Source organism: Trachinotus anak, unplaced genomic scaffold (genome assembly GCF_046630095.1).
Source record: "Trachinotus anak isolate AG129_WGS33_773 ecotype Australia unplaced genomic scaffold, CSIRO_AGI_Tana_v1 ptg000001l, whole genome shotgun sequence".
NCBI classification, from domain to species: Eukaryota; Metazoa; Chordata; class Actinopteri; order Carangiformes; family Carangidae; genus Trachinotus; species Trachinotus anak.
In genome coordinates, this window is record NW_027273852.1 from 392,210 (window position 1) to 408,899 (window position 16,690).

The 16,690-nt window shown below is 40.0% G+C and overlaps 1 protein-coding gene across 2 annotated transcripts; it reads right to left on the bottom strand.

Annotated features, from left to right (window-relative positions):
* Window positions 1-984: 984 nt before the first annotated feature.
* Window positions 985-16,540, bottom strand: LOC139622597 (solute carrier family 35 member F5-like). Of its 2 annotated transcripts, XM_071480026.1 has the most exons (16): window positions 16,211-16,528; window positions 15,492-15,606; window positions 15,022-15,163; window positions 14,027-14,176; window positions 13,292-13,354; window positions 13,060-13,141; window positions 12,146-12,336; window positions 10,688-10,769; window positions 10,454-10,541; window positions 9,179-9,243; window positions 8,965-9,069; window positions 7,876-8,035; window positions 7,588-7,678; window positions 6,601-6,755; window positions 4,587-4,686; window positions 985-2,693 (listed from the first exon to the last, which is right to left on the bottom strand). In XM_071480026.1, the coding sequence occupies exons 3-15, from the start codon at window positions 15,154-15,156 to the stop codon at window positions 4,605-4,607; spliced, it is 1,449 nt and encodes a 482-aa protein (XP_071336127.1). In that variant the 5' UTR covers window positions 15,157-15,163; window positions 15,492-15,606; window positions 16,211-16,528; the 3' UTR covers window positions 985-2,693; window positions 4,587-4,604. The 2 variants fall into 2 exon arrangements, with proteins under 2 accessions (XP_071336127.1, XP_071336216.1); XM_071480115.1 differs by lacking the exon at window positions 4,587-4,686 and having other exon boundaries at window positions 16,211-16,540.
* Between the last annotated feature and the right edge of the window lie 150 nt (window positions 16,541-16,690).

A 16,690-nucleotide genomic window follows, 5' to 3' on the forward strand; every position in this document is an offset into this window, starting at 1 on the left:
CCCACATCTGGAAACATCAGGGTCAGGCTAACAGCAATACCAAGATAGCAGCAGACTGCGAACCTCCAAATGACTGTCACAATATGGTCAAACATATGGAAGTGATCAAATTTATTTTTGATTAAGATTAATAAACACCAACCTTAAAGTTAATCTTAATCAGTTTTGACTTAGTTGTTAGCTGGTAACAGCGTCAGAAATCAGTAATATTAGCTCTTATTAAAACAAGTGTTGGTGTGTTAATTAAAGGTAAGTGAATGTTACTAAAGCCCTGGAGTTACATGTAAAATTATTGATTTTAAAAGCACTTCTTGATTCTTACATTAGCTGCTTAGCAATGTTAGTGCATGTGGGCTAGCATTATCGTGCTAATATTTGGCTAGCTAATTGCAGGATTCTATGACACCACTATATAGGGTATAATAATTCACTATACATTCAGACAGCACAACAAAATGGCAAACTCCCAGTGTAGTGGACTATCTAGGGCGTGGTGAGACACAACCTGAGTGAACGTGCCAGATGTAACAAAATCACCAATGGGCGTTGCTTATTTATCACTGATTTATGTGAGATCACCATGATTTTGACCTTTGCCCACCAAAATTTAACATCTCATCTTTGAGTCCAAGTGAACGCTTGTACCAAATGTAAAGAAATTCCCTCAACGTGTCAGTGAAATATCAGGTTCACCAGAAACGGGACGAACAGATGGACAACCTGGAAATATGCAAAGGTATAAAGATGTAGCTGGCTGTTAAACAACCACAGCAACAGCTCTGTAAACACAGCTGCATCATGGTCCAACACCCCCCCATTTAGCCCAAACAGCCATTACTGAACTGGGCAAATGACAGAACAGTTTGACCTGATGGTGGCACCAAGCATCAGTCTACACAACAGATGTGTTTATGGTCATAGATGATAGCAGCATAGAAGAAGTTCTGTCTCCTCCTGTAGAAATTCATCATTTAAAAGCAGAGATTTAAAACAATATATTTTAATAGTGCAGTGTAAGTATGAAAACAGTCTTGCAAAATAACAGGGTTATTTAAGAGCTTAGGCTGATAAAAGGGACATCGCTATCTCAGCCTCTCTGTGGGCTTTTTTTTTTTTTCTTTTAGATATAATAACATCTTCATTAATGACACTTAAAAGACAAAGAAATAAAAACAAGACAAAGAACCTGAGAAAGAAAAATATAATCATATCCATGATTCCACAAGCACCACTGATAAAAGATGAAAAAAGAAAAAAAAAATCACTTTCTATGCAGCCAACATGAGAAACATCACCTCCTGTAAAAACCCTTCATACCTGCTGTCATGACAGAGGCAGCAAAGACATAACAAATACAACAATGAACAGGAATGAAATCAGTTTCCATCTGTCACTTAAGTGCTCAACCCATTGACTGACCCTCGTCGGCTGCTCATTTCCTTCTCCCCTTCATACGTTATAAACACTCCATAAAGATGTGCACACATCTGGCGTTTAACAGGATGAGTGGAACAGCATTTGCATCTCACCTTCAACTGTAATGTTTACATGACAGACACTGAGGCTGCTAAAAAAAAAAAAAAAAAAAAGCTTTGTCTCATCACATGAAATCACGAGCAGTAAATCAATGGATCACATACAACGGCCCGACTGACGTGATATAATCTCCGTTGCAACTGAAAGAATTCGGCTGTGATGCAAACTCTTCCTCTGGCAGTAATCGTTTAAATAATACATCAAATATGAACTGATACATAATCTCAGAAGATAAAATTGTAGTGTTCGTCTGAGGTTCACAAACAAACATCAATACTCTGCTAATGTTTCACTGTGTACAGTATTTACATCCATTTGAAATGGAAGCTGCCCGTTCAAGCAGACGACCGTTATTGCAGCGAGACGTTTTTGTAGCTTATAGCGAAAGGCTGTCAAAGTTTGTGTCTCTGTCACAGTTTGTCTTCAAGCGCCCAGCACTGTCAGTGGAACAGGGGGAAACAAGAAGGTCTGTAGGGTGTAGTGTGGTTTCAGTTTTCTTCTTCCAGCATCAGACCAACAATGTTTTCCTCATCAGAAGAAAATAAAACTCATCTCAGACTGAAAAACAGATGTGCAGAGATGCTTTCAGGACAGTGTTAGTATCACCTAAAGGTCTGAAAGTATCATAAGATAATCAGAGTTCGCTCTGGACAGTTCTGTCGTTACCAGAGCTGCTGAGGCTGGGAAACATGAACTCATCACTTTAATGCATTTCTAATTCTATCTGATTATTGGTCACGAAAAGAATGCAGTCAAATACACTGACTTGAAACGCAAGAATCCCAGATAGCTCCATTGTTCTGCCCTGGTGATACTAACACCATCAGAAAACACTAGGTTTGCTCTCTAAGTGTGCAAATGGCCATATGATCATCATCCTTCATGATGATGACTGAAAGACACACATGCAGCTACTCCACCTCTGTGAGTGTCATGATCAAGTTCAACATGTACCGTTTCATTTGGTCACATGACCCAATAGTAATTACTAATAATGTTAAATGAGACCCTCAGTCAGCGATGACTGAATGACTGTAGAAATGGCTGGGTCGACTTAGAACTGTAGAAAATAAATAGTTTTAACAGGAGGCACTGGGGCAGTTCAATGTCTCTGAAAGCTTCCAGATTGTCTGCTCAGCGAGATCCACAATCGCCACCTGTGGAGATGAAGAAGAAAAATATTACTTAATATTACAGCATCCTAACTTCCGTGTTTGAAAATAAAATTACATGAGAAATACAAATAATTAGAATTTTTGGGGGACAAACCGCAGCCCTGTCAGTTCTCTGGATTAAACTTTAAAGAAAATAAACATGTTTGGGTCTGGCAGCCTAGCATGGATTTTCTTTTTATCATATAGATTAACAATCAATACACACAGTAATCAAAAGGTTTACCCATAATAAAATAATCTATTATGAAAGTGGACACTTTCCAAATCAAGTGCCATCAGATGAATCTATCACAGGTGAATTCTAATCAAGGTGTAGAAACATCTAAAGATGATTCAGAGAAGTGGGAGGAAGCTGCGCTAAATTTCAAGTGTGACAGCAAAGTGTCTGAACAAATTTTGTCAATGTGATATTTCACTTTTTCCTTTTCAATAAATTTGTAAAAACAATTTAAAATTCTGTTTTTTACTTTGTCATTATGGGTAATTGAGTGCAGACTGCTGGGGGAAAATGAATTTCAATGATTTTAGCAAAAGGCTGCAGCATAATGTGAAAAAACTGAAGGGGTCTGAACTCTTTCTGAATGTGCAGTATTCACCCAGCAAACAGGTTTAAGTGTGTTCTGAGCTCAAAATCTCTCTCAGACCTGCTGCCAATAACTTTGTGTGTTTAGGAAGCAAAGAGAAAAGCTTGACTAAACCTACGAACAGTGAGGAGACAGCAGCTTCACTGACTTTGTCCAGTGGGTGGCTGAGCTCTGATCTAAAATATTTATGTGACGATCATCCTGTCCAGCTCGTCCTCCGTCCATCTTACTCAACACGTCCAAACACTGAGGGCGTTAGACAAATGCTTGACAGATGTTCAGACCAAACAACTAAAGGAAACCAGAAATTGCAAGATACAAATTGCAAAATACTCTGCTATGATTAATATTTTGTTTAACATGGTTTTCACACATAAAAGTTTAAAAACATGGAAAACTAGGGCTTGAGGCAAATCTACATTTACTTCCTCTTTGAGAAACCTGGGTCAGGCTTTGAGCCCCGCCCCCCACCTGCTTGCTCCAGGTGTCCAGGTGAAAGAGCAGAGAGTATGAAGATGGTTCTAGGAGGAAACATCAGAGAGACTCAGGCTCATGTTTGAGCCTCAGTCAGACCCAGACTCAGATGAGGAGTCTGAGACCAGAATCAGAGACTAGCAGACGAATCAGAACGGTTAGCATAGTTAGCATCTTTTATTTCTTGATGTTGTTTGTTAGCTTGTAGCTGTCAGTGGCTGACACAGTATTAGTGGTCGTTCTAATTTGTTCTACCTCTGGCTTTTGTACTGACAAGGTTTCAGGTTTATTTAGCCCCGCCCCCCGTCCCCAAAAGTTGACAGGATTGGTTCCTTAGTTCTATGACATATGAATCCCTGGCTGTCTGAATCTGTTTATATGAGACTATTATTGGTTCACTGCAGTTCAAGGTGGAAATAGTCATGGCACTGACTGATTTCGCTCATTATATGTCTTGTATTATGTTAAAAACATCATATGGATATTAACAAAGTTAAAAAACTAAAGATTTAAAGCTTTCAAAAATTTTTATCTTTAAAGCTGCACTACTTCATTTTTTGGCCACAAGGGGGCAGCGAAGAAAGCTGAAAGTGAAACACTGACATAATGTCATTTTTTTGAGTTGTAGTGGTGAATGTATTAGTAATTTGTATATTTAAGCTATTTAAGCCCGTTTTTAAAGATTTTTCAGATTTTTTTCAGTGGGTAAGATTCTAGTTACTCAGCTGATTTATGTGTCCTCATATTCACATGCACATTACAAACACCAATCAACACCACGCAGGTCAAGTCCAAGAGGGGCTGAGTGATCATTTACTTGTGTTCCACTGCTGGATCATGAACAGAAGCTTCCTTCGCTGGGGGAGACGGTGTGTAAAGGAATAAGGCTTTCAAACTGCTCACTGTCTTCCGGCAGTCTGTAGGCGGAGGGAGGGGGATGTCAGTCATCATCACAGTCATCATCTTTGACAACCATCGTTATCATAATCACCCCTCGCCAAATGGGAACAAGCGTTCACAGAAGAATAGATCACATAACTGCTGCGGAGAGTTAGTCAGTCGAGCATGTACATCTGATTACAGACTTGACTTAGCGAGGCTGCAAGTCTATTGTCCTTGTGACAATGTCAGAGAAGAAAAGAATAAGTGTGTGTCACGGTTAAGGTCGATTAATTTTTAATAGGTCACGAACCACAATACAATTAAACAACTCACTATCTAATTTAAACTTTAAAAGCTTCAACTTTTTTAACACCTCAGGTGAAAACAATTTCATATAATGTTCACGTTTTGTAACCTGCACAGACATGAGTGTAAATTGACTACTTAGCCTGGCCTCAGGTGTGTGTGTGTGTGTGTGTGTGTGTGTGTGTGTGTGTGTGTGTGTGTGTTAAAGGCAAATGGAAGTCATTTTCACACATTAAGCACGCCTGTCTATTGACACTCTTCTTGCAGTTGCGTCATGAACGCCATGGTAACCACATCTGACGCTACCAAGTCCACTAGAAAATGACTGTACACAAATAATGGCTCAATGTGACTAATAACCAGTCTGGAACAAATAAATAGACCTGGAACAGAGTGTTGTGTGGATATGGTAATGTGATTAGTCCGATAAGATAAACTGGCCTCCAAGTCATAGAGTAGTAACTGTAATACAGGAGACGTGTTTTGTGGCTGTTTTTGCACCAGTGGTTATGTGTCTAATCAAGTCCATCTTTCATGCCTAATATCAGTTGTTCCCATCAAACTCAAGGACCCAACACAGCATAGTTTGAGACACAGATCAAGGTTAACTACAGTTAAAACACTTGGATTTTCATAATGAGAATTATCAGGCTACACAGAAGCTCACAGGTGACAATTAAAGAGAGAAAGAGCCTTGAATGTGCAACAATTCTCAACTGTGCTGTGTCACAGTGATGGTCTCTTGCACACAACCAGGCAGCAGCACTCAGCCTGTTTACTAATGTTAAATTTAAAAAATATCGTAACTTCTATCTTTACACATAATATATAAAATCAAGCACTTTAAATGAGCCATGTCTATTTTAAGAAACTTTCAAGGATGTCAAGGTAACGTAAAAAAAATGCTATTTCTTTGATGCAGGAAATTAAATTTAAATTTTTAAAATTTTATCCTGATTTGAGACGATCAATTAGCAACACGAGCTAAACTGAGATGAATGACATAAAAGGAAATACTTGACTGTGACGTCACTGTGAAATCTTGCTGTTCTTCAGCAGCCACGTTTCCAACCTTGTATCAAGATGTTAAAACCAAACAGAATACACTGTTTGCATATGATTCAGATGTAATGACAGATGTTTTATGGCTGTACTTTTCTCTGTTTAATAACTGTACAACTGCACACTGCAAGAATTGCTGTTGTGTACTAGAGCACACACCCACATAGGTTGAGTTTCAAAACAAAAGCACTTATTTATTTTTTTATTTTGTTAGATTTTTTTGACAGTTCAACTGATGAATGCAACCGTTTCTGGCTATCAAATGACAAATCTCAGTTGTGTGACATTTTCTTGGATCAACCAAAAGTCAGAGCTTTCAGAAAAGTCCGTTCTCACAGTAGCATTACGATGCAACAGTAATGAACAATAACAGCGTTGCACTGTATCTCTAGTGGATTACAAGTAAGAGTCAAGTCTCTTGTTTCATAGTATCAAAAAATGTATAAATGGCTGCTTGAAAATGGTCACAGGTAAACTATATGTCATTTATAACTATATGTATGTTAGCTAGAGCACTGATAGATGTGGTTAATGTGTAGGGTATTATATCACATGAAGCTCAGTGGAGAACCAGGGTGTACCTCTGAATGCGATGTTTCCGGCAGATGAAGGCGTAGACTCTCCTCAGCCCTACCAGGACGGGGTCCCAGTTGTTGTAGTGGCATAAGAGCGTGGCGATGAAGAAGGAGAGGAAGACAGGGACCGCCCCGGCAAAAAACAGCCACGAGAAACGAACCTGTCCACCCACACAGAAGAAAGTAACCAGTTACAACTAGTGTCAATACTGGACTTCAGTTTCTTCAATTAATTTAAAACCACATGGTCACATTTCACAGGTAATTTAACCTGAAGCCTAATGAATAAATAAATAATTTACATCATAACATTAACTTCAATCTTCAATATGACAAATACAGAGGTAACAAGCGGTGACTGCTTTGTTGTGACATCACAAAGTTCCAGAAGTCCTGACGGCTGGTTTTAAGGCTCAGTTTCTGAATACAGGCTGTGTGCGTTTCTCTGTGGACTGAGGCTTTGATACTTTCACAGTATTAATATAGAACCTAGACCTGCTTTATAATCAAAAAACAAATTGACATCTATGTTTGTACAATATAGGACCTTTAAAATTAAATATAACTAAAATCATAACAATATTACTTATGTTAAAAAATACATTTAAGGACTAATTTACATCCATTAAATTGTTGTTGCCATTAAATTGTTTTATTACCTGAAAGAGAGAAATTATTGAGAAGGGTTTGGAAAACATAGAAGTGCACATTAACATTAAGATGACTTATAATGACTTGTAACCAATCATCACTTTAACTTAACTAAAACAGATTGATCAGATTAACAATTTAGCTATAACTAAATATAATTTTATTAACATTTTAAGACAAAGGCTTAAACTATTAAAATCGCTGCCTAGATTATCCAGACTATTCATTTTGCAAGTCACTCTGACTCACTATCCTCAAACTTGCCGATGCCAAACATACATTATCTTGACTCTTATTTCAAACTCTGACTCTGATTGTGAAGTACCTGCTGTGGGTTCTTACCTTCTGCATACAAATATCTGCCATAATAGAGAGTGGGATGGTGAGGCTCAGTGCCAGAGTTCCAATCAGAGATGATGTGAGGAAACAGCCCCTGCGGACAGAGATGAAATATTTTTAAAAATAATGTACATTATTCAAAACAAAGTTCAAACTTTTATATTAATTCAGTTTAATTCATCAGGGTGGTATCTGGATGGAAGTTCACTAAACAGTATAAAAATAAAGCGTTAATCGTGATGATTTGGTGCCAGAATTGTGACCTCTATAAACTTTGGATCATGTGCTCACCAGAGCCAGAGGAACTCAGAGAGAACGGTTCCGATGAGGCCGTTGATGAGGATGTACGTCCACACCAGCTGGCTGGGAAGTTCAAAGGCCTCAAAGCCCGTGTAGTGAAGCAGGAGGAAGCCCGGCCACAGCAGCAGCAGGTTGAACAGACCCACAAACCCTGAGAGACACAAGTGGTTCAGCTCAGACAGCTCTAAAGACAACCTCTGTCGACCACAGTAGCTTCTGGTTCATTTAATAAAACCTGGTACAAGTCATCAGTTTTCTGCTGAGTGCTTTAATACATGGATAGAGGGCAAACATTGTTAAGAAATGACTACAACATTTAACCAGAATTATCTCCTTGTGGTTGTATTCCTCCACCAACCAGTAAAGTTGCAATTTAATCCATGAGCTGCAGTTTAAACCTGAATGGAAAAAGAGGTTGCACACTTGGGAGTATTGCACTTGATGGAGATACTGTACTAAAATGACACACTGCCCTGCATTATATCCACTGGTCAGAGTGAGGGTTCCTGGCAGAGGGCATGTTTTAGATAGGTGCAGACTTGGCAGAGTTCAGTTCACAGATGGCCATGGGTTAAAACTGTTCCTCAGTCTGCAGGTTCAGGATTTTATGGCCCTATTGCGCTTGGCAGAGGGCAGCAGGGCAGGTGATGTCCGGGCTGGGATGAGCCTTTGAGGATGTTGACTGCTCTGAGAGAGATGCGACTTCCTAGGAATATGGGAGTTGGGAACCGTTTCCATGCTGTCCCCATTGATAAAGAGATTAGATTCTGAAATCACTTATTAGTTCTGTTTGTTTTCTGGGTGTTTAGTGCCAGGTTATTCTCAGAGCACCTGCCTCCCCGATGGTCTCAGATTCTGTCGCCACACACACTCCCCTGGTTGGCCTCGATGTACATCAGCACTGTACCGGACTGTCTGAAGTAGACCCTTCAGACAGTCCGGTACAGTGCTGCCTCGGAGAGTGAGCTGGAGCCAGCAGCAGTGGACTCTGCTAATCCTGCAGTGGACCTGGACACTACAGACAGCACCCCAAAAAAAAAGACTGGTCCTTAAAAAAAGATCTACTGAATATTTACTTACCAAAGAACATGGGAATGTCAAGCTTATCCTCCCGATCCACTCGTCTCTTGATCATTACGATGTAGACGGCGTAGAGTATCGCCCCCGCCAGTGACCACAAAGACCCTTCATAAAAATGTAAAAGTCATCACATTTGGAAAGGGGAGTTCAAACTATATTAATTACACAATAGGGATGTGAAAGAGGGACAGATACTTGCTGTCTCCATGGTTACCTATGACACCTTTCCCATCAGGGTTGTCCATGCTGGAGAAGCTGACAAGGGCCACACCTCCCATGCTAAACAAGAAGAAGAAGAATCCTTCATTCACCAGTGTTTTTACACACACAGGAATTTTACCTCTTCAGAGTGGGCTGCTTCACCATTGCCATCTTGGCAGCGCCTGACTGCGTCTAACTTCCAGTTAATCAAAAAATGGGCAAAGAGGTGGGCGTGTGTGGAGCCAAGACTTTGATGCATGCTGGTTCGTGGCCAATACACTCACCCACCTGTCACTCAAAGCAGCACACCCTCGATTTAGCACAACTTTAAGCCTTAATAAAACTTAAAACAGGTGAGTTATATAAAAATTCAACCCCTGTACAGTTATTATGAAGAAGGAAATTAGCTATAGAGATCAAAACCATTTTTTTACCATGCTGTAAACCTGCTGCAAAGTTGGGGATTGACTCTCTTTTGGAGTTTAGTGGTCATTAGAGGAACTGCAGGTCTTGTCACTTCAGCCCTGAGTTTGCTGCTTCGTTGCAGCTGGCCGAGGCAATGGTGTCAATAAATTAAATGTTGTGTTCAAAGTTAACATTTTTTTTCCTGAGTGTGGCACTGGAGGAAAGATCAGGATGTCAAAAAAAAAAACAGTTTATCCACTTTTTTGGATTTTGTGGAAATCTGGCCAGCAGCTGTCAACATATCTTTGTCTTAACTGGGCTAATGGGTTTTAGGAAAGAAATAACATTTACAGCTCCTCCAACAGATGATTTTCATTTGATTTTTTCAGTCATAAATCAGAGAGCGTAATCAGAGCAGCTGCTGTGTTCGCACTGCTTAGCCACTTACCACTGGCCACTGTGGAAGGAAATAACTTTCACAACATTATAATATCAATGTCAGACTCTGACCAGTGTGATAGGTTTAAATAGGCAGTTAAAAATACTCAACAAGAAAAGGTTTGGATTTAGTGGCTCTAAATATGAGCCAGTGTATTCGGCATAATAATCAAAGGATATGTCACCAAGTGTAACAGAACAGCTGACAGCCAGACAATAACTGTTAGCTGAGTAAATACGCTGTTGCTTTTATTTTCTTCGTGGGTTTTGTTGATAATAAAATGATAAAACGTCACAACATCACATCATGAAATATAAATGTAAAGCGTGAAGACACATCAGGCAGATACAAACATCACAAAACAATACATCCACTCATGTAAATACACAACCTCCCAGCACGCCCCTCTCAACTCAACTGCCAACATGTTCATTCAGCCCGTACCTCAGAGCCACAGCCAGCAGTTTGGACAAGGTGAAACGGTCGCTGCTGTTGCTGGGAAATATGGCGGCTAAGATGAGCGTGAACAGGCCTGAGGAGGGAGAGGTGGTAGAGAACGGTTAACAAATATACAACCTAACCAAGGCTCATTTCCCCATTTTCCTTTATCACCTTTAAATTTTTGTTATTGTCATGAAATTCAGAGAGCGAGAGAGAGAGAGAGAGAGAGAAAGTCACCTGACGTGGACGACAGGATGTTGACAATTGCAACCTGCACATCGGACAGGGCTTCCTGGTAGGACAGGTTAGCCAGGAACCACTGGAAGACAAACAGAGGCAGTGCGGTGATCATTTGTACAAGGACAGGATGAAATGATAAACACTTTCCAACACAACAGGCCTGTGGTAAATACCCATGAACTGTTGTTAAATTTTAAGTCAACTCAGTTGTCAATCTCTGTTTGCTGTGTGTGCCTGTGTTTGTTCTGCGATTAGGCAAACATCTCTCTCTTCCTCTTCCCTGTCATCTATCCACTTTCACTGTATAACAAAGGTACAGACTAATACAATAACTATTAGAAAGTGGAAAAAAAATAACAGGAAACTCTTAAAACTTACTTCACTAACAGCCTCTAAAATTATAACGTAACACAACTTTGACAGTAGCAAAAAAAAATTATTCTAACATGAAGCTGAGAACTGCCTCTTAAACTGCAGAGTTAAAGTTCAACCATCAAAATTACATGATATCAATAATATGAAAAATAATAGGAGGAAAAAGCTAGATATAATATGTAATCACTTGTGTAATGTGACAAAGTAATAACCACTTTCAAACCTTGGAACATAATTTCCAAACCGCGAGGTCATCAAGTGATCAAATTTAGGCCTGTGTCAAATCCTCTGCTTTAATACTTTCCAGAACTTCTTCATTGTGCTCAGAGATGATTAATCTCAAATTAAAAGCAGTTCATTTAAATTTACATTTATTCACTTGGCAGATGCTTTTATCCAAAGTGACTTACAAGTGGAGGAGACCTTGGTGGAAGCAGTAAGTACAACATCAATTCAATACGCGCAAAGATCAGGTAAAGAAGTCCATAGTGAGAGCTAGTTAGACATGTTAAGGCGTTAGAGGTGCTCCCTGAAGATATGATTCCTCAAGACCTTTTCGGCTGATCAAACATGACACCCTGGTTTCTTGTGAACTTAGTTGGGGTAACACATTGAGAGGCAATTTTGATATCAATAGTTCATCACTTAAAAGGCCACAGGATTAATGACTTGCAGTTGTATGACTCTCTGCTCAGTCACATCATTCTTATAAGCCAATGGCAGATCTAATCAGTTCGTCCTGGAGTCCAAGTGAACATTTGTGCCAAGTTTGAGGGGATTCCCTTGAGGAGTTCTCGAGATACTGCATTCATAAGTAAAATTTGGAGAAGTTTCTTCAAGGCGTTACTGAGATATCATGTCCATGTGAATGGGATGGACAACCTGAAAACAACATGCCTTCGCGCCAGTGACAGTCAGGACCAGAACTGAGAATCCTGATTTCTGAATGACTTCTCTTGATTTATTTTGTTTAAACAAATTCAGTGTTTTTCACATCTCATCTCCAGCGGAGCTATGAAATAGGTCTATAATTTCATACAGAAATGTAAAATACAAAGTTGTTATTCCAGCTCCACTCACCACAAAGCAGAAGAAGAAGCTGATTTTGGCCACATCAGTGATGGTTAGCTTGCCCACTGTGCGCAGCATGGCTTCGTGGTCCTTGGCAGCCGGGTAGGACATGCGGGACAGCTTGGCCTCCAGAGCCTGAGTGGAGGGCAGCTGACGCACCTCCATGATATTACTAAAACGCACCCGGTGCTTTTTGGAAGCTGCAGGGCGGCAGAGATGGGAGAGAGGAGTGAATTAATGAAGGTTTTATTCAAATGCCCAAACACAGAAAATGTAGGGTCATTTTGAGGCTCCATCTGTATTTGCAACAAGATCATTCATTTCACCAAATTACACAAAATATCCTCCTTATCAGATGTTAATGCATGTCTGGGCTGAACACAAGCATCATTTTCACTACAGGTGCCAAACATATGAAGACCTGAAATTCAAACACTGCAGAAACCCCAATAAACTGTCTGGGAACCTCTGCAGTGGGGCTCTGGTCTCTGGAGCCTGTCCGTCGGCTCTAGAAATTGAGGTCAACTTTCCTGAAGAGCATCACTTAAGTAGGAGGGAAAGTCAAAAGAATCATCATGATTTTTAGGTTGCTATGTGAAAAACAGCAAAATCCAACTTTTCGTCATGTTGTTCTTATCATGACAGGGTGTGAAAGAAGAGAGACAAAAAGACAAATAGATGTTTCTCATGCTCAATGTCCGACAGAGTGGTTCCATGGTTTTCATGGTTCAGCACTGCCCTCTGTTGTTCCAATTTCACTCTCATTAATGAGACTGAAATGATGATGTTATGTTAAACATGAATCATGAATACAAACATTTAAGCAAACTTATGAGATCTGAGTAAATTCAGAGGGAATACAAGATTATAAATGTGCTCCATGCTTCATTTTTATAAAGAGAAAATATCAACTATGTACTCACAAGATTCACAGTCACCAATCAAACAATTTGAGTGTTCAGCAGGTACGTCCTGGAACTTCACTGGCACATACAGAGGTTCACTCTGCACAAGAGGAAAGAGAAAGTCAGACATTTATAGTTGTTAAATAGTCATACAAACCTGTGTCTTGACCCCCTCCACTGACAACAGAATAGGAAATAGTAAAAACTGTAAACAGTACGCTGCAGGTAGAGTCGTCATCAAGCTACGTACCAAACAGTTGTTCACAGTAGTGTCAGTGGTGCAGGGTGCAATGTAGGCCTCCGCATCAGCAAACTACAGAAAGATGAAATCAAACTGTCAACAGACCAAAGGCTTTCTGCTGCACTGACTGAAGAGTCATTCACACTTTTATCTCATCTGAGAGTTTGTTGTTTTTCAACCCAGGCCCTAAAACACATTCAGCAGTAGCTTCTAAGTGAGCTTAGACTTCAATGGGATGATTTTTTGGGCATCAAAAACCACGATTTATCAGTTTTTTTGATTAAATAAAAAAGAAGCTCAGTCTAGACAGACAGACTATTTTGGCCACTAAAATATGTAACAATCCATGATCCAGGTTTTTCCACAACTTTCTGCTTCTGCTGCAGATGTAGCAGAGAAAGACAAAGTCAACTAGAGACCATCCTGTGACGGGATCACTCCAGCCACGATGTTCCAACCCACAAGTCTGAGGCAGTACTCATCTTCAAACTCGGCCTTCATTTTTATCTCAATTACACACCTGTAAAGTTTTGTGACTGTATCATGAAGGTTGTGACGCTACCATGGTGACAAAAATCTGACACACACACGCACAAGGTGAAAACAATACCAGCCCCATCATCGCAGCTGGTAATAATCCTGTCATGGTTTGTGATTCAGTATCTCTGAGGAGGTGAAATGCAGGGTCATAGAACATTTAAACACACCGCCCCCGTGTGGTGAGAGTGTGGCTTGACTACTTACAAATGTAGAGCGGCGGCGTTTCAGAGTCCCAGTGCACTGCTGCCTCCAGGGCCGCCACAGCAGGAAACCCAGCAAATACAGCACAAACATGGAGGTCTTGGTGAACGTGCTGAAGAAGGGTTTGTTGTACTCCTGTCGCTTGAAAATGTACTGCAGGAGCAACAGACAGGAGGAAAATGTTAGGAGAACCAACTCACGTTTACACCTTCAGAGCGGCAGGTTTTGTTTCACGTGTCTGTGTTTTTAATTCACATATGTTTCACCTCAGACACTCCTGCTGTTTATTTTACTTTGCATTTCTAGTTTGTCAAGTTAAAGTTCTTCCCAGGAGCACAGAGGGAGAGTAACATTATACCTACTCAACCTAATGTAACACTTACTACTTCACTCCACTACATGTTAAAATGAGTACTTGTCCTTTTTCTTCTATTTATCTGATGGCTGAAGTTACTTTGTTGTCTTTGTCTAGATATTTATTTTTTCTGATTTTTTTTTTTTTTTGCTGGCTACTTCCATCCACTTCTGTCCTGCTAGCCCAGCTTTCTCTTTATGGTGCCACTGCCACAAGAAATGGCATCCAATTAAGATGTTTAAGTTTAAAGCAGTGAAATGATCTGCAGCTTTAACTACCCAGCAGTGTATAGAGTAATTAAAGCACCTACAAATTTAAATATGTGCACATTAACACATTTTTAATACTAAGTTAAAACAACTTTTTCACATTTGATGGTGTTGCAGTTTTAATGTTAACTATTAAGGATTTGAGTATTTTATCCAGCACTTGTTAGGGGAGAGAAGGGAAATGTTTTGTCATGCATTGTGGCACAAACAAAACACCACACCATTGTCTGCTGATCGCATCATATCTCAGTGCACTCTGGTTACTGAGTAACTCTGCACCCTTCTCTTGTTTCACTCCTATTGTTTCATCTCGCAGTACAACCCAACTCGCAACAGCAGGTGTGCAAAACTGACTGACTGTGACAAGTCCTTACTGAGGTTAGCTCGGAGGAGGCTACCCAGATGACATCCACCAGCAGGAGTATCACAACCCCCAGGGCCATCCGCCTGCGCTGGGCAGCAGAGCTACCCTGAGAGCTCATCCGATTCATGATGAATGCCCATTCCATCGGGACGCTGACAAGAGAGGCAAACACAAACTCAGAAAGTAGCCCACTGCCAACTTTTAGAAATCACGAATTAAATGATGACTTTACTTTTAATACTGCCAACACAGTTATAGATTCTAACAAAGGAGTACAACAACGTTAGACTTAGTAAGATATGTGTCTCACACTCTAATGCATAATGCATGACATGAAGCCCTATTTCAAATTACATTTGCAAAGACTCTGGGATCATAGTTCCCCTAAATCTTTAAAAAACCCGCAGGCATCAAGTAAGAGAAAGGTAAGAGACAACCAAAGAGCTAAGAGGAAAAGTTTAGTTGCATTGGAGTACACACCTGTTTACCAGTAAAATCCACACACTGAAATGTTATCCGTGGTCTCTCCAGCTCCCAGCTCAGAGTCCGTGAGCACAGTCAGAGCCAAGCGAGGGAATTCACAATTAACAGAAACCTGCCACAAGAAGAAAGCAAAAGACACACGTTGTGTTGTGTTGTGTTGTTTTTAAGACCAGCAGCTGTGGCTCTAATGTCACAACAGAAACGCTCCTACTCTTAACAAGGTGTGACTCAAAAACCACCAAAGACTTGCTGGTGAAAAATATGTTTGCATATTTGCTACGTGCCAGTTAGTTTCATGTCAGATGGAGGCTAAAACACACGTAGCTGCAAATTCAAACAGTTAGCTTTATCTGTTTTATCTGTTTATCTGTGAAGGTGCAGATAAACAGATAAAAGCTAACTTCTGCTGTGCGTGAAGTCCATTAAAGTTCCTGTGGTCAGACGAGTCGCCTGTTCCACCCCTGACAGCTAGCGAAGCATGCTAGCTACCAAACACAGCCTATAGGTCAAAAAGTAATGCTGCAGGTTGTATTTCAGAATAACGTTAGTGGTAATTCATTAACAGGAGCTGGTTCAGGTCCACCTATTGGTCTAGTTGACGCTAGCAGGTAACATCTCGCGGAAACGTCTATTTGTTTATGGATAACTCACCAGCTAACCGCTAACAAGCTTGCTTGATTAAACGATCAAATGCTTTAATAAAGTTGTCTTTTTACCTGAATGCGAGAAGCGGTCATTAAGTTCGCGCCGTTATTCGCTTGTCTTTTCATGCTCTGTGGAAATATCAACAAAATCAATCCGTTTTTACGATAAAATTATTGACAGCCCAGTGGTTGTAAACATTAGCACATCCTGCCCTTTTCACTATCAGGTGACTTCACTTATGTGGCGCAGAGGATTCTGGGACATGAAGTCTTAAAGTGGCGAATATTGTCATTCAAACTGAAGTTTAAAACTTAAGGTATGTTAATTAACAAAGTTAAAGTAGCTAAATAGCCGACATCACTTTATGTTGTTATATGGAGTTAAAGATAAACATTTTGGCCAGGGAGCATTTCTTACATACTCAAAACTATTAATTAAACTATTCTTTTTTTAATGACGTCTTTTACGCAGTGATTTATAGCCTGCCACATTTTGATGACAGACAGTATTTTCCTTTCCTAATAAATCTTCCTAATATCTTGTGGAAGTTT

Excerpts from the sequence above, each read along its gene's own strand:
- LOC139622597 (XM_071480026.1), bottom strand. The coding sequence starts at position 15,156 with ATGGAATGGGCATTCATCATGAATCGGATGAGCTCTCAGGGTAGCTCT. Across the intron at positions 14,177-15,021 it reads CCTCCTCCGAGCTAACCTCA|TACATTTTCAAGCGACAGGA; the intron begins GTAAGGACTTGT and ends TTGCTCCTGCAG. Across the intron at positions 9,070-9,178 it reads TGATGGGAAAGGTGTCATAG|GGTCTTTGTGGTCACTGGCG; the intron begins GTAACCATGGAG and ends ATTTTTATGAAG.